The sequence below is a fragment of the Mobula birostris genome, chromosome 10 (assembly GCF_030028105.1).
Source record: "Mobula birostris isolate sMobBir1 chromosome 10, sMobBir1.hap1, whole genome shotgun sequence".
Lineage (NCBI taxonomy): Eukaryota > Metazoa > Chordata > Chondrichthyes > Myliobatiformes > Myliobatidae > Mobula > Mobula birostris.
Window position 1 is genome coordinate 126,129,609 of NC_092379.1, and position 26,039 is coordinate 126,155,647.

The following is a 26,039-nucleotide window of genomic DNA, read 5'->3' on the forward strand; positions in this document are numbered from 1 at the left end:
CACAAAGATGTTGGAAGGTGCAAAGTGCTGGAATCTGGAGCAGAAAAAGAACAATTTACATGTAGGGCATAAACAGATTGAACAGCTTGTCCACGTTTCTGGTCCTCAGGCATAGCCTCAACCCAAAATATTGACAATTCCTTCCACTGCCTCCCCCTCCCATAGATGCTGTTTGACCCACTGTGCCTCCAGCATGTGTTTTGGGTGCAAAATCCACAACTGAGTTTCATTTTCAAAATTGCTCTGATTCCTATTCCCGGTGATTGTTCTACAATAGGTAACTGAATTTATTTTGTCATTTTCACATACTCATCATCATCGTCATTTTTTGCTGTGTCGTATGGCGTTGATTACTCTTGGCAAAGTTCTCTACAGAAGTGGTTTGCCATTGCCTTCTGGGCAGTGTCTTTCCAAGTTAGGTCGCCCCAGCCTTTACCAATACCTTTCAGGGATTGTCTGCCTAGTGTCATTGGTCACATAACCAGGATTTGTGATGTACAGCAGCTGCTCATACAGCTATTCAGCACCTGCTCCTATGGCTTCACGTGACTCTGACCAGTGGGGGGCTAAGCAGGTGCTACACCTTGCCCAAGGATGACCTGCAGGCAAGTGGAGAAAAGGAGCACCTTACATCTCTTTTGGTAGAGACCTATCTCCACACCCCCACCCACAGGGAAGGTTAATGGTGAACAAATGGCACAAAGTAATTCAATATGGAGAAGCGTTAGGTGGCACTCGGCAATTAAACAACGCAAAGAAATATGTAAAGAGCAAGTGCACACAAGAAGAGAGGGGTCTCTGTACATCCCTCGCAGACAGTGGTGGAATTAAACTGGGTTGCTGGTGCACTAATGGCATTTGTTTCTGTCCTAAGTGGCCAAGCTCTTACAGTGTCTGAGGGCTATGTGCACCTTACTTGTCTCAGTGGGGACCACGCCAGGAAGTCCAGTGCATACGGACTCATCTCAGTCTCTCTTCATAGGGTGACCTGGCTCACGTGTTTCTGCTTTCTCTTGCAGGGTTCAAAGGGTTTACCTGGTCCCTATGGTCCCCAGGGTGCTAGAGGCATCCCTGGCATTCCAGTATGTACACTCTGAAAAGGCAACTTGTATTTTCTTTCATCTATCTCAGATTGTCTTATTAGAAGGGTGTTATTTAAAGTTGACGATAGTTTTGTCTTTCTGTTGTTTTATTGTCTTTACCAGATATGTTGAAAAGTAGTGCAATCTTCGGTTGCCTTCAGACCCTAATAAAGGAACTAAATTAGGTCCTTCAGCCCACTGAGTCTCCTGGCTGATTTTTTTTTCAACCCTATTCTCCTGCCTTCTCCCAATCACCTTTCACCTCCTTTCCAATCAAGAGACTATCAATCTCTGTCTTGAATGCCCTCAGTGACAGCTTACACAGTCCTCTCTGGCACCGAATTCCACAGGTTCACTATACTCTAGCTGAAGTTACTTGCCTCATCTCAATTCTATGGGACGTCCCTTTGTTCTGAACCTGTGCCCTCTGTCCGAGACTCTCTTACCAATGGAAACATCCTCTCCACGTTGACTCTGTCCAGGTCTTACAGTATCCAGTTGGTTTTTGTGAGATTCCCCCTCATCCTTCGGAACTCCATTAAATACAGAACCAGAGCCGTCAAACGAGCCTCATATGTATAAAGCCTTTCATTTCCTGGAACTTGTTCAGGTATCTGTTAATTTAACAGTCCATAAGACATAGGAGCAGAATTAGGTCATTCGGCCTATCGAGTTTGCTCTGCCATTCAATTATGGCTGATTTATTTTACCCCTCAACCCCATTCTCATGCACTCCCGGTAACTTTGACACCATTATTAATCAAGAATCTCTGCTTTAAATATACCCAGTAACTTGGCCTTCAAGAATGTCTGTGGCAATGAATTCCACAGATTCACCACACTCTGGCTAAGGAGTTCCTCCTCATTTCCGTTCTAACTGGATGTCATTCTCTGTGTGCCTGGTGCAAGAACTATCAAAGCCAGCAGTTCAGGATTTTACCCTGTGGCTGCTTAGTTAAAATATTTGCTGGTGCCTCCCTCTAGTGGTGAAAACATTTATTGGAGAGCCATAAGAGTACCAGCAATGTCTCAAGTTCAATCCTATGCAGGAAGCAGAGCAAGTTTTAATACTAGGGGCAGTGAAGAGTGCCCAGACATGGAGAATGAGCAGCATTCTATCTCTCTTCTGGGTGACATGCCCACCCTGATGGTTCTGTACTCATGCCCTGTTTTATGGGTACAAGTTCCTGATGATGTTGCCAGAGACAAACCTATACCAAAGCTAATCTGGAAAAATTGGCAATAAAGTTAAATGTTTAAGTTCCCTTTGAGTGTTTGTAGATCATCATCTCAATGTTATTTCTCTGAGGAACCTTCTAATCTTTTGGTCTTTTTCTGCAGGGTCGCCCTGGCCCACCGGGATCTCGGGGCCAGAAGGTTAGTGACCATTCAACTTGATCTCTAGTGTTTGTTTACAGAGTTACCAGGAGATCTGTGCAGGCACTCCTACACTTTGGCTTGGGAATGGGAGGCAGAGGGTGGTGTTGGACGGCTGGTCATATGACTGAAAACTCATGACAAGAAGCGTGTCACAGGGACTGCTGCTGAGAACCTTGCTGTATTGAATGTAGGACGTACAGTACTATTGAAAATATATATAGCTAGGGTACCTAAAGACTTTAACATGGTACTGTATATTATATCTTTCCAGTTTCCAAATAACACTTAATACTGCTGAGCTAGTTTCCCAACCACCTTCCTGTTTTAACCAATATATGGTGCTGGGCAAAAGTATTAGGCACCCTAGCTATATACTGTTTATGTCCCGAAGGCTTTTGCGTGGTACTGTATACGTAAGCCTGCAGATGACATGAAAATCGTTGTGATGTTGATAGTGTGTCGGATAGATTTAGGCTATAGAACATTATTGATGTTTTACTAAACTAGGTAGAGCAAAAGCAGATGAAATTTAATCATGATAAGTGAAAGATGATGCTCTTTTTAGAGTTAAAGATATACACAATGAATGGTGAGTCCCAGGTAGAATTGGGACAACAGAATTTTGGCTTACAAGCGCAAGGGTCTCTAAAGATGGCAATGTACAGAGTTAGGTGGTGATGCAGGCGTAGAAGACACTTGCGTATAGCGTAAGAGCAGTGTGGTAGAGTGCAACTTTATAAAACATTGGTCAGGCCACAGATGGATACTGTACCTTGTGCAGTTCTGGCCACCGCACTGGGCAGAAGATCAGGTCAGTGTGGACTAGATAGCCCAAAGGTCCCATTTCCATGCTGTAGTACTCTATGACTTTATAACGAGAGCAGGGGTTCCCAACCTGGGGTACACAGATCTCTCAGTTAATGGTAGGTCCATGGCATTAAAAAAAGGCGGGAACCCCTGGACTAGAGGAAGGATATCTTGTAACTAAGAGGGACCAGAGGAGATTCACCAGGTGTTGCCTGGATTGAAGCATTTTATTTATGAGGATAGACTGGTTAGGCCAAATTTTTTTTTCTTGGAACACAGGAAGCTGGGACATGGTGAGGGATCCTGAGAGAAGTATACAAAAAAAAAGATGGCATAGAGAGTGGCAAGCCATATCCCACAAAAGAGGGCAATTGGGCATAAGTTTAGGATGAGAGATATGATGTGTGAAGGGCATTTGAGGAAGAGGTTTCTCATCCAAGTTGTGGCTGGAATTTTGAACACACTTCCCGAGTCGGTGGTGGAAGCAGGTCCTGTCATAACATTTAATAAGTCTCTAGATGAACTCCTGAGTTGCTGGGGCTTAGATGGCTACAGACCAAGTCCTAGTGAATAGGGTCAGTGTAAATGCAAATCTTACGGTCAGTTTAGGCATGGTGGGCTGTATGGTCTGTTTCTCTGTTCTATGGCTCTGTGAGATATAGGATTTTTTTAAAGAGCTAGCAAAGCCACAATGGGCAGAGTTGCTGGATTATTCTGGAATTCTCAGATCTTTGGGTATGTCCACAGGCCTCAGTAGGAAGTTACAACATTGAAGAGTGTGGTTACAGAGGGCATGCTGTGGTGTGTGACCATCCTGAGCCACAGAGACTGAATGTATAGAACCACACACACAGTTCATCCTCTGCAATGTGGTTTTCAAAAAATGTTCTTCTTGTTTTAACCAATATACAGTGCTGTGCAAAAGTCTTGGGCACCCTAGCTATATACTGTTTATGTCCCTAAGGCTTTTGCATGGTACTGTATATGGAAGCCTGCAGCTGACAAAAAAATTTTCAAAAAATGTTCTTTCAAAAAATTTAAAATAAAACTGTGTTTCAGGGTAACATGGGATTAGGATTCCAAGGACAGAAAGGAGCAAAGGTAAGCATGTGGCAGGGGTGAAAACTCCAGCCAAACTACTATGTTTAATATTTTGCATCGAAGGAAGTGCATTCTTATTCATTACAAATAAAATATCTGCATTTTCACTATGGATTCTTATACTATGAGCCCTGTAATCCCAGTTACAAACATGCAATATCAATATACACTCAGTAGCCACTTTATTAAGTATGTTCTTGGTCTTCTGCTCCTGTAGCCCATCCACTTTAAAATCTGACATGTGCTTTCAGAGATGCTCTTCTGCACACCACTGTTGTAATGTGTGGTTATTTGAGTTACTCTGTCCTTCCTCTCAGCTTGAGCCAGTCTGGCCATTCTCCTCTGACCTCACTCATAAACAAGGTGTTTTCATGCACCGAACTGTCACTCATTGGATGTTTTTCTTTGCACCATTCGCTGGAAACTCTAGAGACTGTTGTGTGAAGATCCTAGGATACTCAAACAACCCTGTCTGACGCCAACAATCATTCAATGGTCAAAGTCACTTAGATCACGTTTCTCCCCATTCTTAAGTTTGATATGAACCTCTTCACCATGGCAGCATGCTTTTATGCATTGAGTTACTGACACATGGTTGATAGATTAGATAAAGAGCAGGTGTACAGGTGTAGCTAATAAAGTGGCAACTGAGTGTCGATATTACCAGAGAAGAATCTGGGAAAATGAAATATTTTAGCTTAGGAAGTTACCTCTTCCTGCACACCTAATCCTTTATTGATCTCGAAATGCAATAATTTGCCTGTTGAAGTCATTGATAATGACTTCTCTTTGTCTCAAGAATTATTCCAGGTCACTCTAATAACCAATCACATTCCTGACTGGCATGCTGCATCCCCTGTTCCATTCAATATGTACTTTTGTCTCATTGTTTTTCTCTTACATGAATGAATACACCTTAAAATGTGCCTTCCAGTACCAGGAGGTTCCATCAAGAGATACAAGTCTAGATCTCTGCATACTCCATTTTCCTGACAGAGGGCATGGAATGGGAATTTCTCTGCCTGGGAATGGTAGTGTGGTGATCAAATGACTGAACTTTTATCAATAAACCTGGGCCGATTAGGTAAAATTATAACATGGTTGTAGACAATTTAAACCCAAAAAATTAAATAAATTTGGAATAAGAAAAAGTTACTTTCGGTATTGGTGACCATATGTTTATTAGCTATGGTTTGTTGAGTCCTCTCAGAGAAGTAGGTCCACTTTATCTGGTCTGCAATATAATTAATTAAACTCAATCCAGGTATTATAGCGATAACACCACCAGTAGTTTTGCCTACTTCTTACAAAAAGAGAATCTCTCATTTAGTATTGTAGAGAATCATGGACAGAACAATAGTTTACTATTCTTATTGACTCATTTCATTGTAAAATTTCTTTGAAGGCATCTACAATCTGTGCTTATTAAAATGATTGAAGATAGCAATGGGGCCGTCCTTCAAAATTTCCCATCAACTATCCCATAACCATTCCCAAAGCAGCAATAATCAATATTCAGCTGAAAAATGGAAAAGATTTGTGCAATTCTGAGAAAAGAAAAGGAGATCACATTTCAAATCAACAATTGTCCATTAAAATGACACAAGTGTTAGATATTGAAGCAACTACTAGAAGTTGGATTGAATTAAGCAATATAAACACAAAAGATTCTGCAATGCTGGAGTTCTAGTGCAACATATGAAATGCTGGAAGAGCTCAGGTGTCCTGCTGAGTTCCACCAGCATTTTAAATGAAGCAAATTTATTTCAGTCTCAGAACTTCTGTAATCTCTGATGGGCTGCAAGAATTGTCCCAGTTAGTTACTCCTTTGTCCTAAGGAACATTGAATTTCATTTGGGCTAGATGTGTGCATTCCTTAAATAAACTTGATAGGGAATTTGTACATCTTTAAATTTTACTGTAGTACTGTAAATGAACAACAAGTGGCAGCATGGAGCTGTCATCCATTTCTCCCTTTATTGCTAGCAAGGGACTTTCTTTTGGTTCAGTTTTTGAAAAATTTTCTGTTTTAGATCTTTTTTTTGGCAAAATCAGATACCTTTAATAAATAACAGATGAGTAATCCATCAATTTCTGTAATAAAGTCAGTAATCATCATTAAAATACACTACAGTATCAGATCATTACAGTTAATCCACTGACTATTGTAACCCATACATACATTTGGAATTCAAAACAAGTAAAATCCACTTTGCATGGGTGACAACATGGAACTATGTTAGTGAAGAATAAATATTTCAAAGTAAAGATTCAGAGGTGGCTTGTTTTGGTTAAAACTGAACAGTTCAAATTCTACCAACCGTAAAGCAGACCAGTTCAGTCAGCTGTTCTAATAGAATATTATTGACCTGAAACATTCTCCACAGATGCTGCCTGACCTTCTCAGTATTTCTAGCAGCTCAGATCTGCTTTATTTGGCAAATGTAGACCGAAACATTGAAAAATATAGTAAAGTGCGTCTTTTTTGCCAACAACCAATACAGTCCAAATATGTGTTGGGGGTGGGGGGCAGCTCACGAATATCACCAAGCTTCCTGAGTCAACATACCGTGCCCACAGCTTACTAATTCTATGTCTTTGCAGTGTGGGAGGAAACAGAAGCACCTGGGGGAAACCCACATGGTCACGGGGAGACTCATTACAAACAGCGGTGGGAATTAAACCCCAATCGGTGATTGCAAGCACTATAAAGCGATGAACTAACCACAACACTACCGTGCATTCCACATTTCATTTGCCTCCTGCTCTTTAAATAGAAAAAGTGTAATAATGTTTTTTTTACACCCAGGTCTTTAGTTTTTAGAGGTCTCCACTGTCCTTATATTTTAGTTAAAAATTAAAGCTGCACTTATGGACTGCAGTGAACGACGAGGTGCCAGGTGTTCACCTGATCGTATTAGCACCTGGACACAAGTTAAACAATGTGTTAGGAGGCATGTTGAGCTACTTGTTGGGCCTATTCCAACTGGAATTTAGAAGAATGAAAGGTAATTGTATTGAAACATACAAGATTCTGAAAGAGATGTTGGCAGAGTGTGTTTTTCTTTACTAGGGAATCTAGAACCAAGGGATCATCCAATTAATAGAGAGATGAACAAATATTCCTTCTCTTAGATGTTCATGAGTCTTGGGAGTTCTTTACCCCATTGGATTGTGTGGTAGAGAATTCCAACAATTCAAGACCTTCTGAATCACGGGATGTTTTTGAAGTATTCCTCGATAGACGGAGTGTTGTTCTATGAGGGAGAAAGGGTGTTTGGGGATTAGGAAAGAACCAAGAACTAAGGTCAGAACCTGAACAGCCATGAACTTGGTGAATAGCAGAGCAGGTGCAAGAGCCACCTAGCTCATTCCTGCTCCTCCTCCTTATGTGCTCAAATCACAAATAAAGAAACAATATTGAAAATGCAGATATCTGTCACTGAGAATGAGTAATTGCATGCTAGTTACATTGTACGTTACTCTGTGTTAATAAACAGCAAGCAACAGCAGTAGGGTTGCTGACTGCCTTTAACTGATGCTTTTGCTCACTTCATTCTCATTTGCTTCCAAGCAGGTTGTATGTGAGACCACCAGGCTCCACTGACGTTGCAGCCAGCTCTCACTGTGATTGAAACCACTTGTCAATGATGCAGTTCTCCTTTGACGAGTGTGCTTGGCAGCTCTTGGTTTTTAATGTCAGGCAAACCTCCTAGAATAGAAGCTAGTGGACATCTTAAAGCACCATGTCACCGTGGATGCAGTGGGGGAGTTGAGGTGCTTCTGAAATTGAAACTGCTTGAATAAAATTCAGTAGCCAATAGTACCAGTTAAACATATTATATTCAGCATGGAACCTGGCTGTCCTCACTTTCCTAAACACAGGAGGTTCTGAAGATGCTGGAAATCCAGAGTAACACATAAGAGGTTCTTGGAGGAACTCAGCAGATGAAAAGTAGAGAGCTATGGGTAACCCTAGGTAATTTCTAAGATAAGTACATGTTCGGCACAGCATTGTGGGCCAAAGGACCTGTATTGTGCTGTAGGTTTTCTAAGTTTCTATCTTGGAAGGGTCTTGCTCTGAAGCGTCAGTAGTTTATTCTTCTCCATAGATACTGACATACCTGCTATGTTCCTCCAGCATTTTGTATGTGTTACTCACTTCAGTCTCCCCCACCCACCCCATCCTCCAGCACTCAGTTTAGGAAATGGAGAATGTGATAGTGGTGAGCATAGTTTAAACTACTGTAGGTTCTTTGAATTCCTGCTGGTCATAAGTGAGGGGATGACAAAACTGGTCAGCTGTTGATGATTACTTAGAGTAGATATGCAATGGTCTCAGTAGAAACCAAGCTGTCTGCAGGACCTGATGCAACCAAAGCAATCAAGAAGATACTTTTAAAGAAAATTTCAGAAACTTGGTGAGGAAAAGGAGCCCTACAGACAAGCCTGGGTTCTGATGGTTGTTTTGTGCTCGGCCATCACTGGACAAGCTAGAAATTCTCAGATTTCTTTATGACATTGAAAGTAGCTGTTTCAGCTCGTCCAGTCAATACTGGCTCACAGACAGATCCCCACCCCCAGTAATTTTCCCTGTTACTTATTCCCACCAGTTTCTCCACAGATTCTGACCAAATGACACTGGTAGTTGGTGAGCTACAGAAAGGAAATTCTCCCAGGGTTGCCATAGCAATCTCTTCCCAGAGCTTCCTATGGATAGGGGCAATGCAGATGAGAGGCAAGGGCGGGACTGAGTACAACCTATGTGTGCAGACAATTCCTCCAAACTATCTGTCCTGTACATAATGGTCAGTGACAACCAGAACCCCTTGGGTCATTGCCATAGAAGGTGGAAAGGGAAGACAAAGGCTTACATTTAGGATAAAAGGAATTACTAGAGTATTGTGCTGGTGCTTACTGAAAGAAGCAACCAATAGGTGCCAAGCTGTAAGTCTCTTGCTGCCTGTAGCGCACATTGTGCTTCCATAGACATTCCACTCTCCATGCCCACATGTGTTGCTATTTTCACCATGATAGATGTTGTGTGCTGAATCACCCACTCCTTCATGTCCTCTACTACTGTAGGTCTGGCTCATGCTGCATACTACTAAGTTGTCCTGCCTCAATCCCCATGGCTGTGTGTATCCCTCCCCAGCTACAGGGCTTGGCCTCTTGTGACAGACTACAAAACCCCACATCCATAACATCCTTCAAATCTCCTTTTTATTGAAGAAACTGCAGCTTTATGTCACCCCTCAGCACATTCTGCCACCTTTCTGTACTTTCCATTCTTCACGCCCTGTTGCAGATCCCTATTTCCAATCTCGCATTCCTTTCTTCCTTGTTCTGTCCCCTCTTCATATTATACTTCTCCACCTTTGGTATTTTCCAAAGGCTGAAAGCTGACTGTATTTCAATCTACCTTCCTTTGCCTTTGAGCTATGTAGTATTCTGCTGTCGTTCTTCTTTAACCCAGTGAACAGCATCGCCTATTTGATGGTGACCTTACTCTGCTTATCACCATTGTCCTTGACCAACTGGAAACTGTCCAAGAGCTGAGGCCAATCCCTGTACAAGCATGATTCATTCATCTAGGTTTTTCAAACGTTACTCATGGAAACATTTGTGAAGTACTTAAGGGAAATGTGGTTAACCTTTTCACTATTTCTCAAACACGCTTTCTTGCCTTGTGTATACACCTTGCTAACTTGCTCTTCTTTCCCTCTTGGGCACTTTTTCATGCTTCCTACCACACAGGACGCAAAAGGCTAAGAGGGTTGGAAATGGGCAATGTGATAATGACCATGACTACTCTGGCTCAGTTCAATGCATGGAACCTTTTCTCACCCATCTCTTTGTAAGTGGCCTCTGACCATTCTGAGGCTTCTGTTTGTCGATATTGACTTCGTACTTTCACTGTGCCAGGAGACACAGTCCTTCCTCTTCTGGACCATAGTATGGGCATACCAACTTGGCTCAATTTTGGTCTACCTCTCAGCTTCTAACCCTTGGATTTTCTTCCATAACCTTTTTGGCTTGTTGCTGGTGTTGTTTTCAAGAACGTTTTCTATTCCTCCAGTGGTGGGTTGGTTACTTTGGGAATTATTACTTTGGTCTGTAATGCATTGGAACTGTTTCTGCTACTAACCATAACTAACGGTTTCCACTCCCCTTCTCCAAACCCCTCCCTCTTCCCTCCACCTTCCCTGACCTCAGGGTGATGTTGGCCTTCCTGGCCTCCCTGGCTGTCCAGGAACTATCTCACAGGTCTCAGGGCCTGGTTTAAACATCTCAATCATAGGAGAGAAGGTAATACTTGGGAGCGAGCTGTGAACTGGACCAATGGTGGTACTGGAAGAACTGTGGTTGGATGAGTGATATTCTTCCCCAGCCAAGGACTTACGACCATATCTCTCTTCCTTCTTAAATTAATTGATGATTGTTGCAACTGGCTCAACATCATAAATTCTGAGTTATATTTATGATAATTTAAAGGGCTATGCTTTGAGCTCTAAAAATGTCATTCAACAGCTTCCCAAATGACACAGGAACTGTTGAACTAAATAAGTTGGGTTACAACAGCTAATTGGAGATGGACCAAGCTCCCTCAGAGTTAACTTGGAGCCCACCTGTTGAATTAAGGATGTATTACTGGTGGGTGAGTGCTCCTCCTTGGCAAGGCTAAACATTGCAGGTTCCCCATCCTAACCCAGACTGTCATACGGTCCAGTGCCTTGTTTCTTACCAGGGCAGCCATTGTCCCAGCTAACAATGTTGTGTATAATGATGTCAAGAGAAACGTTTATGCTTCCTTCCCGATTGCTGCATTTCAGGGAGACGTGGGTCTTCCAGGTCCTCCGGGCCCACCACCAGCCACCGGAACACTTGAGTTTGCTAGACCAGCTGGATTTCCAAAAGGGGACCGAGGTGAAAAGGTTTGTGGACAAAATGGAGGCGGGTGGCCAGGGTGGGGGAGGATGAAAGACAGCAGTATAAAGTTAAGCTCTCCTTCCGGAGGTAAGCTAGGCCAACACACAGCCCAAAAGAGTGTTGGCTTTCGTCTTGGCGGTCGAGCGTCATGGTGATCACTTTGCTCATTAAGAAATGTGCTAGTGAACTTTTGTGACAATGTCTCCATTGGGCGGCTTCATTGTGAAGGACAGTGAATTTAGCTGCCTTGATTTGAATGACTAATGGTGTCCCCCTTGTGATATCTTTTGAGTGGGACCTCAGTTGGTTCTGGCTTCCGGGAATGACTTTGGTATGAATTTGCCTCCTTGTTAAGATTGGTTATAAGCATATTTTATAGAACATAGTGTGTAGAGCAGGACAGCACGAAAACAAGCTTTTTGGCCCACAATGTTGTGCTGAACTAATTAAATATGTAAAAAAAAATACGCAACCAAACTAGTCCCTTCAGCGTACACAATATCCATATCCTTACATTTCCTGCTCATTCATCTGCCTTTCCAGGCACCCACTACTCTCTGTAAAATAACTTTCTCCACACATTTCTTTTGAACTTATCCCCTCTCAACTTAAATGCACGGGTGTCTGATATTAGGGGTTTCACAGATCTGAGATTAGGGAGAAAAATACTGATTCTCTACACTATCTATACATCCATAATCTTACAAACCTCAATCCGATCTCCCCTCAGTCTCTGCTGCTCCAGAGAAAACATCATAAGCTTGTCCAAATTCTGGTTTTAACACATTCCTCTCATCCAAGCAACATTCTGTTAAATCTCTTACCCTCTCCCAAGTCTTGACATCTTTCCTGTAATGAGCCAAACAAAAATTAATGTAAAGCTGTAGATATGGCCTTACTAGAATTTTATAAAGTTGTAACATAGCTTTCTGACTCCTGAACTCGTCTCTTAACCATTAAAGGAAGCAGGCCATATGTATTCTTTATCACCTGATCAACCTGTGTAACCACTTTCAGGAAGCTATGGAGTTGGACTCCAAGATCTCTCTACACACCAATTCTGTTAAGAGTCTTGCCATTAACAGTGCACAGTCCTTTTACATTAGATTTCCCAAATTTGGCATGGTTAAGCTCCATTTATCCACCCATATTTGCAATTGATCTATATCCCATTGTTTCCATTGGCATTCTTCTGCATTCTCTACAACACCACACATCTCTGTAATGCCTGCAACTTCATAACCCACCAGCTGCAGTTTAAGCCCAGTTATTTATATGTATATCATAATTAGCAGAAGTCCCAATATGAATCCCTGCAATTACAGACTACCAGCCAGAATATGATCTATTGGCTGCTGCCCTCTGAATCTAAATGTTCAATTCCCCAATGGATCCTACACAACTTTGTCTTCTGGATGAGTTTCCCATGAGTATCCTTGTCAAATGCCTCACTAAAATCCATGTACCATGTCCACAGCTTTATCTTCATCAATCACCTTTGTCTAGGGAATTCCACAAGCACCTACAGTGATGTTAAACCTTTGCAGTGTGAAGAGATGAATTTTCTTTTCAGTAATTTGGGCTCATTACTTAATATTCTTATTATCAGAGCATTCCTGACTTATGATAAAGTACTCATCAGAGAATTGTTCTGGCATATTTCCCATGGAAACTATCATTTCCTTCAAAGGAATTGCATTGGGTTCCTAGAGCAAAGGGCAAGTTAAAAGGTTATGTGTTATCAAAAAGGGCCACTTTTCAACATAATTGTATAAGGGCTAAGAGTGTTGTAAAAGCGAGCCTGAAGGCTTTGTGTGTCAATGCAAGGAGCATTCGTAACAAGGTGGATGAATTAAAAGTGCAGATTGTTATTAATGAATATGATATAGTTGGGATCACAGAGACATGGCTCCAGGGTGACCAAGGATAGGAGCTCAACATTCAGGGATATTTAATATTCAGGAGGGATAGACATGAAAGAAAAGGAGGTAGGGTAGCATTGCTGGTTAGAGAGGAGATTAACGCAATGGAAAGGAAGGACATTAGCTGGGAGGATGTGGAATCGATATGGGTAGAGCTGCATAACACTAAGGGGCAGAAAACGCTGGTGGGAGTTGTGTACAGGCCACCTAACAGTAGGAGTGAGGTTGGGGATGGTATTAAACAGGAAATTAGAAATGTGTGCAATAAAGGAACAGCAGGTATAATGGGTGACTTCAATCTACATATAGCTTGGGTGAACCAAATTGGTAAGGGTACTGAGGAAGAGGATTTCTTGGAATGTATGCGGGATGGTTTTTTGAACCAACATGTCGAGGAACCAACTAGAGAGCAGGCTATTCTAGACTGGGTATTGAGCAATGAGCAAGGGTTAATTAGCAATCTTGTCGTGAGAGGCCCCTTGGGTAAGAGTGACCATAATATGGTGGAATTCTTCATTAAGATGGAGAGTGACATAGTTAATTCAGAAACAAAGGTTCTGAACTTAAAGAAGGGTAACTTTGAAGGTATGAGACGTGAATTAGCTAAGATAGACTGGCAAATGACACTTAAAGGGTTGACGGTGGATATGCAATGGCAAGCGTATAAAGATTGCATGGATGAACTACAACAATTGTACATCCCAGTTTGGCAAAAGAATAAATCAAGGAAGGTAGTGCACCCGTGGCTGACAAGGGAAATTTGGGATATTATCAATTCCAAAGAAGAAGCATACAAATTAGCCAGAAAAAGTGGCTCACCTGAGGACTGGGAGAAGTTCAGAGTTCAGCAGAGGAGGACAAAGGGCTTAATTAGGAAGGGGAAAAAAGATTATGAGAGAAAACTGGCAGGGAACATAAAAACTGACTGTAAAAGCTTTTATAGATATGTGAAAAGATAAAGATTGGTTAAGACAAATGTAGGTCCCCTACAGACAGAAACAGGTGAATTGATTATTGGGAGCAGGGACATGGCAGACCAATTGAATAATTACTTTGGTTCTGTCTTCACTAAGGAGGACATAAATAATCTTCCGGAAATAGTAAGGGACAGAGGGTCCAGTGAGATGGAGGAACTGAGGGAAATACATGTTAGTAGGGAAATGGTGTTAGGTAAATTCTTTCTTTTTCAATCTTTTTATTAATTTCATAGAATGAAAACATAACATAGCAATATTACAAATAGTAGGAGATACATTGCTACAGTTAAAATAAATAATTGTAAGACCAAATAGTGTAAATTGACAAAACTCCCAATCGTGTAGAATAGGAATGAATAATACAAAGCAAAAAAAAACTGAAAAAAACATGAAAAAGAAAAAAAAACCCTATCCCCAAAAAAAACTAAACTAAACAGAATTAGTCAACTAAACTAAAGACTTGGGCAATACTAACAACTTAAAAATAGGAAAGAAGAAAACCTTAGTGTCGACGACTCCGCTCCTCTCAACCAGCAATACAGAGAGATAAAACAAGTTTGGAAATGGTCAACTTACATCAAATGAAAATGCTGAATAAATGGCCTCCAAGTTTTTTCAAATTTATTGGAAGGGTCATAAACCGCACTTCTAATTTTTTTCAAATTCAAACACACCATAGTTTGTGAAAACCAATGGAATACAGTAGGAGGGTTAATCTCTTTCCAATTCAGCAAAATGGATCTTCTAGCCATTAGAGTAAGAAATGCAATTATCCTACGTGCTGAAGAGGTTACATAACTTGAATCTATCATTGGTAATCCAAAGATAGCAGTAATTGGGTGAGGTAATAAGTCTATATTCAAAACCATTGAAATAAAGACAAAAATATCTTTCCAATATTTTTCCAACAAAGGACATGACCAAAACATGTGAGTTAAAGAAGCTATCTCGCAATGACATCTATCACATATTGGGTTAATGTAAGAGTAATAACGAGATAGTTTATCTTTGGACATATGGGCCCTGTGCACAACTTTAAAGTGTATCAACACATGTTTGGCACATATAGAGGATAAATTAACCAATTGAAGAATTTTTTCCCATTTTTCAGTTGGTATAACAATCTTAAGTTCTCTTTCCCAATCAGCTTTAATTTTATTGGAGACATCAGGGGATAAATTCATAATTATATATAATTGCTACAACACTTTTCTGAGAGAGATTTAGATCTAAAATTTTTTCCAAAGTGTCCATTGGGTATGGGTGTGGAAAATTAAGAGAAACAGTAATTAAGAAGTTTCTAATCTGTAAATATCTAAAAAAGTGAGATCTGGGTAAGTTATATTTATTAGAAAGTTGATCAAAAGACATGAAACAATTATCCAAAAATAAATCAGAAAAACGTATTATACCTTTGGTTTTCCAATCAAAGTAAGCTTTATCCATAGTGGAAGGTTGAAAAGGGAAATTAGATAAGATAGGACTTGCTAAAAGAAATTGATTAAACCCAAAAAATCTTTGAAATTGAAACCATATACGTAAAGTATGCTTAACTATTGGATTATTCATTTTTTAATACAATTTAGAAAAAGTAAAAGGAAGGGAAGTTCCTAAAATCGAACCCAAGGAGAACCCTTGTAATGAATTACATTCAAGATTTACCCAATGTGGATTTAAAGGTACATCCAAATCTCGTAACCAAAATTTTAAATATTGAATATTAATTGGAACTGATTGAAATACATATAGAAATTTGGGCAAAATCATCTTAATAGCATTAATTTGGCCAATTAAAGACAAAGAAATTGGTGACAATTTAATAAACAAAAGCTTAATCTGATCAATTAAAGGTAAAAAAATTAGCTTTAAATAAATCTTTATACATTTTCGTAATTGTTATCCCTAAATATATAAATGAATCAGTAACCAATTTAAATGGTAAACATCCATAGATAGGTACCTGCTTATTTAAGGGAAATAATTCACTCTTATTAAGATTCAATTTGTAACCAGAAAAATTACTAAATTGAGCCAACAAATCTAGGATAGCAGGAATTGACTTCTCTGGGTTAGAGATGTATAGCAACAAATCACCTGCATATAGTGATAATTTATGTATTTCATTTCCACAGGTAATGCCAAAAATATTGGGCGAGTCGCGGATAGTAATTGCTAAAGGTTCAAGGGTGATATTGAATAATAAAGCACTAAGAGGACATCCTTGCCTAGTGCCACGAAAGAGCCGAAAAAAAGGAGACCTATGATTATTAGTACAAACCGAGGCTACTGGGGAGTAATATAATAATTTAATCCAAGATATAAATGTCCGACTAAAATTGAATTTCTCAAGGATATTAAATAAATAAGGCCGTTCAACTCTGTCAAAGGCTTTCTCGGCATCTAATGAGATAATACATTCTGGGGTAGTAAGTGAAGGGGTATAAACAATATTCATTAACCTCCTAATATTAAAAGATGAATAACGATTTTTAATAAACTCGGTTTGATCCATAGATCAATGGTAAATTGAAGAGATTAAAGGCAGATAAATCCCCAGGGCCAGATGGTCTGCATCCCAGAGTGCTTAAGGAAGTAGCCCAAGAAATAGTGGATGCATTGGTGATAATTTTTCAAAACTCTTTAGATTCTGGACTAGTTCCTGAGGATTGGAGGGTGGCTAATGTAACCCCACTTTTTAAAAAAGGAGGGAGAGAGAAGCCGGGAAATTATAGACCGGTTAGCCTAACATTGGTGGTGGGGAAAATGCTAGAGTCAGTTATCAAAGATGTGATAACAGCACATTTGGAAAGCGGTGAAATCATCGGATAAAGTCAGCATGGATTTGTGAAAGGAAAATCATGTCTGACGAATCTCATAGAATTTTTTGAGGATGTAACTAGTAGAGTGGATAGGGGAGAACCAGTGGATGTGGTATATTTGGATTTTCAAAAGGCTTTTGACAAGGTCCCACACAGGAGATTAGTGTGCAAACTTAAAGCATACTGTATTGGGGGTAAGGTATTGATGTGGATAGAGAGTTGGTTGGCAGACAGGAAGCAAAGAGTGGGAATAAACGGGACCTTTTCAGAATGGCAGACAGTGACTAGTGGGGTACCGCAAGGCTCAGTGCTGGGACCCCAGTTGCTTACAATATATATTAATGACTTGGATGAGGGAATTTAATGCAGCATCTCCAAGTTTGTGGATGACACGAAGCTGGGCGGCAGTGTTAGCTGTGAGGAGGATGCTAAGAGGATGCAGGGTGACTTGGACAGGTTAGGTGAGTGGGCAAATTCATGGCAGATGCAATTTAATGTGGATAAATGTGAGGTTATCCACTTTGGTGGCAAAAATAGGAAAACAGATTATTATCTGAATGGTGGCAGATTAGGAAAAGGGGAGATGCATCGAGACCTGGGTGTCATTATACACCAGTCATTGAAAGTGGGCATGCAGGTACAGCAGGCAGTGAAAAAGGCGAATGGTATGCTGGCATTCATAGCAAGAGGATTCGAGTACAGGAGCAGGGAGGTACTACTGCAGTTGTACAAGGCCTTGGTGAGACCACACCTGGAGTATTGTGAGCAGTTTTCATCCCCTAATCTGAGGAAACACATCCTTGCCATAGAGGGAGTACAAAGAAGGTTCACCAGATTGATTCCTGGGATGGCAGGACTTTCATATGATGAAAGACTGGATTGACTAGGCTTATACTCGCTGGAACTTAGAAGATTGAGGGGGGATCTGATTGAAACATATAAAATCCTAAAGGAATTGGACAGGCTAGGTGCAGGAAGATTGTTCCCAATGTTGGGGAAGTCCAGAACAAGGGGTCACAGTTTGAGGATAAAGGGGAAGCCTTTTAGGACCGAGATGAGGAAAAACTTCTTCACACAGAGAGTGGTGAATCTGTGGAATTTTCTGCCACAGGAAACAATTGAAGCTAGTTCATTGGCTATATTTAAGAGGGAGTTAGATATGGCCCTTGTGGCTAAAGGGATCAGGGGGTATGGAGAGAAGGCTGCTACAGGGTTCTGAGTTGGATGATCAGCCATGATCATACTGAATGGCGGTGCAGGCTCGATGGGCCGAATGGCCTACTCTTGCACCTATTTTCTATGTTTCTATACACAAATGTAAAATATTTGTAGCCACCTTCTGTTTACCTGTCTGACCACATGTGGGCAATTCAGCCTTGTAATTGGAGGGTATATGACCAAAGGGAACATAAAATGCCCTCACCCACATCTCCTCCATTCCCCAGAGATCTACGCTCACCTCATCTTCCCACTACCCTAAAGAACACAGAGCAGTACTGCACAGTACAGGCCCTTTATCCCATGACATTGTGGTAACCTGTTAATCTACTCTAAGATCATTCTAACCCTTCTTTCCCACATGGCCTTCCATTTTATTTTTATCGATGGGTTTAAGATGTCTCTAATCTATCTGCCTCTACCACCATGTTCCATGCAACCACCACACTCTGTGTAAAAAAAAAAGTCTACTTATTAGACATGATCTCCTTTCACAAAGCATTGATGACAGTCCTTAACCTACTGCATAGATGCCAGGTTTTCCTTTCCTCCTTAAAGGCACAATATTAGACATTTTCCAGTAATCAGGCACTTCACCCCTATATCTTCCTCCAATCTTACATTAACCTTTTCTGCTCTGGGGAAAAAAGTCACTACCTGTCCACTCTGTATATGCCTTTTGTAATCTTATATACCCTATCAAGTCAACTCAAACCACCTTCAATCCAAAGAGAAAATCCCTAGCTCACTCAATTTATCATCTCAATACATGCCCCCTAATCCAGGCAGCATCCTGGTAAATCTCCTCTGCACCCTCTCCAAAGCTTCCAGATCCTACCTGTAATGAGGTGAACAGAACTAAACACAATACACCAATTGTGGAATAGGTGGAGCAATTTAAATTAAGAAGGGTCAGGTATGTGTGTGATTAGTTGCTGCTGTTGATAAAGGAGCTTAAAGTGAATAAGTGATCATTACAAGCTGAGAAATAGCAGCTAGGAGCAACCATTACCTCACCAAGAGTGTGGTTGATCTTTTTGTTGGATTTTACAGATCTTAATGATCAAAAGCAGATTGGTGAAACAATATACATCAATGTACATGATAATTTTCTTGCTTTTAGAACGGTTGCATTGGATGGGAAAGTGCTTACGCATACACTAAGTTCAGTGTATTCCCCAAATAACCAATGAACTCACCAGTTAACAGAGAGAGGGGGAAGTTGAAGCCTGATTGGTATCATCTCAAGGTTTGCAATGAAACATACCAACCATGGTAAACTCATTGTTCAATCGCACACAATGTTCAATATCTTTTCAGACTGGTAGAATACCTGGAGTCATTGTTGGCTGCTACAAGCCTATCAGTGATCATGCTTGCGAGAAGATATTGAGCTGGTGAATTCCATGCATCACTGAAGAAGTGTATGCGTCAAAGCTCATTGCACAAGATATGTTTTTATCTAATAATATTTTGCCATCTATTCTATAACATAACCCATTGATGGCCCTGGATCTGTTTTGATAGAGGATGGCGATGTGAGATTTCCTAAAATGGTCTTCATATAGTGTGTTATGTTGGAGCTTATCTAATGAATCACTATTGTCCTCTTATTCCCTTTCTTCATAGGGTGATAAAGGACTACCTGGTCCTCCTGGAAGGCCTGGGTTCCGTGGTGCACCGGTAATGTTTCATTTTTTTTGATCACAAAGTATGAAGTTTTGATAATTGTCAGTACCTAATACTGAGAGAGGGAGCAGGGACCGCTTCTCCTCTGTTGAGTTACAGTTGCTTTTCTGGGATCTTCTGGTTCCCTCTTGCACGTGCTGAATATCACACCGAGGCAACCAGGATTCTCCAGGATCAGTCTGTTGACGGTACATTTGGAATTGGGTTTGAAAGGGTTAGGGTTAGCAACAAACCCTGGCAACACCACTAACCAGTTTAAAGAAAATAACCCTCCACCATCACCTTGGGCTTTGTACAATCAATCCAATTGTGTATCCACTAGGCTATCTCTCCCTGGATCCCACATGATTTAATTTTCCTTTGTAGCCTTCCATGGGGAACCTTATCAAAGGCCTTACTGAATTCCATACAGATTGCTTCTACTACCCAGCCCTCATTGACCTTTTTGGTTACATCTTCAGAAAACTCAACATTTCATAAGACATGATCTTCACTCACAGAGCCATGTCAACAATCTTTAATGAACCCCAGTCTTTCCAAATGCTTGTAAATGTTATCCCTAAAATTCCCTCCAATAACTACCTTACAAAAATATTAGGATTATTGGTCAATAGTTTCTAGGTTTTTTTTCCCCCAAGCCCTTCTTAAATAAAGGGACAAGATTAAGCATCCTCCGGTCCTAAGACACTTCACCCCTTGCTAACTATGATACATATGTATCAAGCATGACTTTGGAGACCCTGATCATGTTGCTTAGGTGTAGATCAAATTAGGATACTTTACCTAACTGCGTGAAGGTTGCTTAAGAGTTGATGTTGCTGTAATAATAAATTAGCTGCATGCACTAAATGGGACCAGCCATTTTACTTTGTATTATCAGTAGAAAGTCATACCATTTGCATGCACCAGCTATGCCACCTGCAATACGTGACTCGCAGTGTCTTCTTTACCAGGGTTATACAGATGTACTCAGATCAAAAGGAGAGAAAGGAGTCCCTGGTCTGCCAGGCGCAAGGGTAAGGGAGTGTGTTTTAATGATGTTCATTCTCTTTCTGCTAGTCCAATATAAACCAAACAAAGTTTTCTGTCCAAAATTCAAAGGATAGACCAGTTATATTGCCTTCCACAGAAGAGCCAGGCATGGCACTCTTTAAATAAAGGTAAAATGAATAAAGATTAGCTTTATTTATCACATGTACATTGAAATAGGTGTTGTGTGTATGTGTGTCAACGACCAACACTGCCGAGGATGTGCCAGGGGAAGCACACAAGTGACACCATGCTTTTGGCGCCAACATAGCATGCCCACAACGTACTAACCTGTAAGTATCTGGAATGTGGGAGGAAACTGGAGCAGCTATTGAGCCCAGCTCTAAGGCAAGCACTGTGTACAGAAAATGGGCTGGTATTACTCTGAATGAGTAAACGTGGAGCCTTGGCCAACCAACAGATCAAATTGGAAGACTGGAGGCACAATCCTCACTAGGTTTGGTAGTGTAGGCACCTCCATGCTTCTCCAGTGTGACCTTGCCTTAGGCAAGGGTGCAGGCTGAACATTTAGAAATCAGGCCTTTTAGACGGTCTCCCCTGGGCTAGAAGGAGAGAGACAAGTGATATTGACAGGCCTGACTCCTGTTTCCATACGAAGAATGACAGAGAAAGCTGGGGGAAGGTGTCAGTTTGAAACTTGGCCATGCAGAGCACTGCAGAACACCAAACTGGTCTTTTGTTACTGGAACAAATTGAGTTATTAACGCAGTGCTGATGATCTAATAAGAGTAAGTTGTTGTACATTTTTAGAAGCAATCTCATGCAAGAAATCTCCAAAGGTGGTCCATCATGAAAGAGAAAAAAAGTTTTTTATAAGTTATATCTATATTTTTCTTGGGAATATTGTGCAGACATTATGTGTGTGTGTATACATATAATTAAACAAGTAGTGCAAAAAGAGAGCAAAAAATAATGAAGACTCTCTACCTCCTCCTTGATGGTGGCAATGAGAAGAGGGCATGTTGTGGGTGATGCTGGTCCTTAATGATAGATCCCACCCTTTTTGAGGCATCAGCTTTTGAAGATGTTCTTGACACTGGGGCGGCTAGTGCCCATGACGCAGCTGGCTGAGTTTGCAACTTCCTTTTTTCTGATCCTGTGCAGCGGTCCCTCCATACAGATGGTGATGCAGCCAGTTAGAATACATTGTACATCCATAAAAAAAATTGTTAGAGTCTTTGGCAACGTACCAAATCTCCTCCTACTACTCCAAAAGAAAAATAGTTGCTGTTATGTCTTCTTTGTAATTGTATCAATATGTTGGGTCCAGGATAGATCTTTCAGAGGTGTTAACTCCCAGTAACGTGAATCTGCTCACCCTTTCCACTGCTGATCCCTCGATGAGGACTGGTGTGTGTTCCCTTGACTTCCCCTTCCTGAAGTCCACAATCATTTCTCTGATCTTACTGACATTGATTGCAAGGCTGCTATTGTGACTCTACTCAATCAGCTGATCTCTCTCACACTCGTACGCCTCCTCGTCATCATCTGAAATTCTGCCAGCAATATTTGTGACGTCAGTAAACTTATAGGTGGTATCCCAGCTGTGCCTAGCCACGCAGTCAGGAATGCGGAGAGGATAAAGCAGTGAAATAAGCACGCATCTTTGAGGTGCACCAGTGTTGATTGTCAGCGAGGAGGAGATACTATTTCCAATCTGTATTGATTGTAAATATGTCAGTAATCTCAGATGCTAGAGTTTTGGATCACCTGAACAGGGATGTGGGCTGTAGAGTAGATGATGAGACTGAGTCAGGGATTGGCAGCTGATCGGGATAGGGAAGAGGCACCTTCTTGTAACTTGTGGAAGAGAGGTTTATTAAAGTACATTTATTATCAAAGTATGTATGCAGCATACAACTCTGAGATTCGTCTTCCCACAGACAGCCACAAAACAAACAAAAAACAAAGAAAACTATGGAATATTAAACCTCCACGGATGCTGCCCAACCTGCTGAGTTCCTCCAGTGTGTTGTGAGTGGAACATTAAACACTCTGCAAAGATTACTTTTATGTTCCTGGATAAGCCAAGAATTGCGAGTAAACATAGAACTTAGAACAGTACAGTACAGAAACAAGCCCTTCAGCCCACAATGCTGTGCCAGTCTAATTAACTAATGACACCTAATTAGACTAACCTTTTCTGCCTGCACATGGTCCCTATCGCTCCATTCTCGACATATTCATGTGCCAATCTAAGAGCCTTCTCGACACCATTATTGCATCTGCCTCCACCACCATCTCTGGCTGTCCATTTCTTGCCTCCACCAGTCCCCATGTAAGAAAAAAAATGCCTTGCCATCTGCTTTGAACTCTTTCACCTCAACTTCAATGAAATGCCCTATTGTATTCCATTTCAACCCTGGACAAAAAATACTGACTGTCCACTCTATAAAATTATACTTGCATCAGGTCTCCCCTCAACTTCTGCCATGCCAGAGGAAACAACCCTCATTTGTCCTACCACTCACTCTACTCTAGCCTTGAGGAGAGGATCAAATCCCAGAAAGATGATTGAGGTAGTCCAGCTACTATATGGCTTAGATCAAGTTTGTGGTATGTAATATTAAGTCCTGAGTTTAATGAAGATAGGGACCTTGCCCAGAGGATGAGTTTTAGTGTAGGCAGTGAAATCAAAGAAATGGGTACTTTCCCAAGCATCATGGCAGACAAAGGCTAAACTAAGAGATTGGATGTCAATGTAAGTATCTTGTGGTGGATCTCTTTCTGATGGAGATCAATGAGGAATTTGGTTTAGGAAGGAGGATTGAGTTGGTGAGTAAGTGTTTAAATCAGAGAAAAGCAAGTAAGGGCTAGCAACAACAGCTATCGACTACAAACACTTCACTTATTCATAAACATAATCATTATCATTGAGCAAATAACTTATTATCAGAATAATATACTTTATCTTTACTCTTGTTTGAAGTTGGTATCCCACTATGTTTTTAAAACTTTGTGGATTCAAATTAAATGATAAATCTCATTCCCTTCTTTATTCTTCAATAAATCATTGACATCTGTAACAAATTCACCTGTGCTCCAAGACACTTCTGAAATATGTGTTTCTTTACTTCCAAATACATCAAAAACAGGAACATATGTTGGGAACTGTTTGCCTTCTAGCACCCTTGTTTAGGAAATAAAGTGTGCACTGCCCAACTTTCCATCTATTTTCATAAAAAATCCCATGCCGTACAGCCACAGGACACGTCTTCACCAGCTGTGTGAAATTGTAAACTTAGCCCATCATTTTAAAACATAGGAATTAAAAACAGGAATGCACGTTGTTTCTGCTCTAACCTTCAAGTTCATGGTTGATCTTCAATCTCTGTGCCTTTTCCAGCACTGTACCTACATTGATTCCTTTAATATCCAAAAGTCCACTGATCTTGACTTTGAATGAAAATATTAATGCTCCATTACAGATTCAAAGGTTCATCACCTGGTTGATGAAGATTCTCTGCATCTCAGTCCTAAATGGTAATTAGACCTTTAGTTATCTGATAGTTCTGCCATTTTTTTTCTGTCTTGTTTCATGATATATTTGTTCTATAATGGTCCTTATTTCCCATTTCTATCAAAAAGAAACACACTTTTTCTTTGCTTGCCTTCTCCATTTTAATTCCTGTAGAATCTTTTATAATCCATTTTCATGTTTCTTAGCAGTTTATTCTCATAAATGTACCTTACCATTCTTTATGAGTTTCTTAGTTTGCTCTTTGCTGAAATGTTAAATTCTCCCAATCCTCAGTGTATTGCTATTTCTGGCAATGTTATAAACCTCTTCCTTTGATTAATAGCATATTTAATTCTCCTGTCAGATGCTGAAAGACCACTTTCCTATATTGTGTTTGTGCCTAAATAGAATAGGTGTTTCTTGCAAATTATTTCTTTTAGAGTACTTTCCCGGTCTGCTGCTGTCAGTACCCCCCATTCACAAATTATAGGTGCACGGGCTAATGTAGTCATTAGACTTAAGGCCCTGGTTTTGGATCGGACTACATCATGTTCAAATGGAGTGTAAAATAGTATTATATTATGATCATTCTTTGAATGGCCATTATAAGAAGACTATTGATTAATCTTTTTGATTGCTCGATATTTGATCTAAAATGGTCATCTCCCAAGCTGATACCTCATTATGTTGATCTAAAAAAAATTTTGAATAGATGATGACTATGTTAGCCCATGCACCTCTAATTTGTTGATATCTGCTGTGTCAAATGTTACAACTACTATTGGTGGCCTACAAGTAACTCCTGCCAATGTTTGCTGCATCCAAACTGATTCTAATTTGGACATCATGATCTGCAAATCCAGGATCGTTTCTAACTACTGTCCTAATCTCAAGTCCTATTAATTAAATTTTCCTTCTTGCTCTGGCCTTCCTAAATGTTGAATACCTTTGAATATTTTGCTTCCAAGTTTGGCCACTCAGCATCTGTGTTTCTGAAATAGCAGTGAGATCACACCCATACTGTACTGACAATTCATTTGCTTTGCTACAAATGATTTATGCATTTGCACATAGTGTCTTTAATTTTACCTTTAATATTTTCTATAATTTGTTTTTATTTAATTTGCCTTTTTATTTTGCTTACTATAATAGTAAGTTTCATAATATCCATTTGCATTTTTTCTTCTTTGTGATTTACATCTATGATTCCCATAGCATTGCCAAACATGTGTAAATGCTCCAGTAACCACCCATTGCCAGGATGCTGATCTGGGTCCTGTTGACATAGAACATGTCCGGTTTACACAGGTTCGACCTACTCCAGAAAAGGTTGCAGTGCCCTATCTTTATGGCTCAGAATCAGTTTTATTTTCACTGACTTACATAGGAGATACATGAGCCTTAGGCCCCACAACACCAGGTTCAAGAAGAGTTATTATCCTACAACCAACGGGCTCTTGAACCAGAGTGGATAATTTCAGTCGCCACAATTGAACTATTTCTACAACCTACAGACTCACTTTCAATTACTTTTTACAGCTGATGTTCTTAGTATTTATTTATTTGCAAAATTTGTCTTTTTTGCGTACTATTTATTTGTCAGT

At 40.4% G+C, this 26,039-nt stretch overlaps 1 protein-coding gene across 5 annotated transcripts in view; it reads left to right on the forward strand.

Moving 5' to 3' along the window:
- col4a6 (collagen, type IV, alpha 6) overlaps window positions 1–26,039 on the forward strand; it is a 448,523-nt gene that overhangs the window by 288,523 nt on the left and 133,961 nt on the right. For 3 of the 5 annotated variants that reach the window (XM_072270937.1, XM_072270936.1, XM_072270938.1), the window contains exons 10-16: window positions 1,020–1,082; window positions 2,424–2,459; window positions 4,329–4,370; window positions 10,587–10,679; window positions 11,204–11,305; window positions 19,866–19,919; window positions 20,879–20,941. In XM_072270937.1, the coding sequence (XP_072127038.1) occupies window positions 1,020–1,082; window positions 2,424–2,459; window positions 4,329–4,370; window positions 10,587–10,679; window positions 11,204–11,305; window positions 19,866–19,919; window positions 20,879–20,941 (453 nt within the window). The remainder of the gene's footprint in view (window positions 1–1,019; window positions 1,083–2,423; window positions 2,460–4,328; window positions 4,371–10,586; window positions 10,680–11,203; window positions 11,306–19,865; window positions 19,920–20,878; window positions 20,942–26,039) is intronic. The other 2 variants (XM_072270940.1, XM_072270939.1) reach the window with 2 other exon arrangements.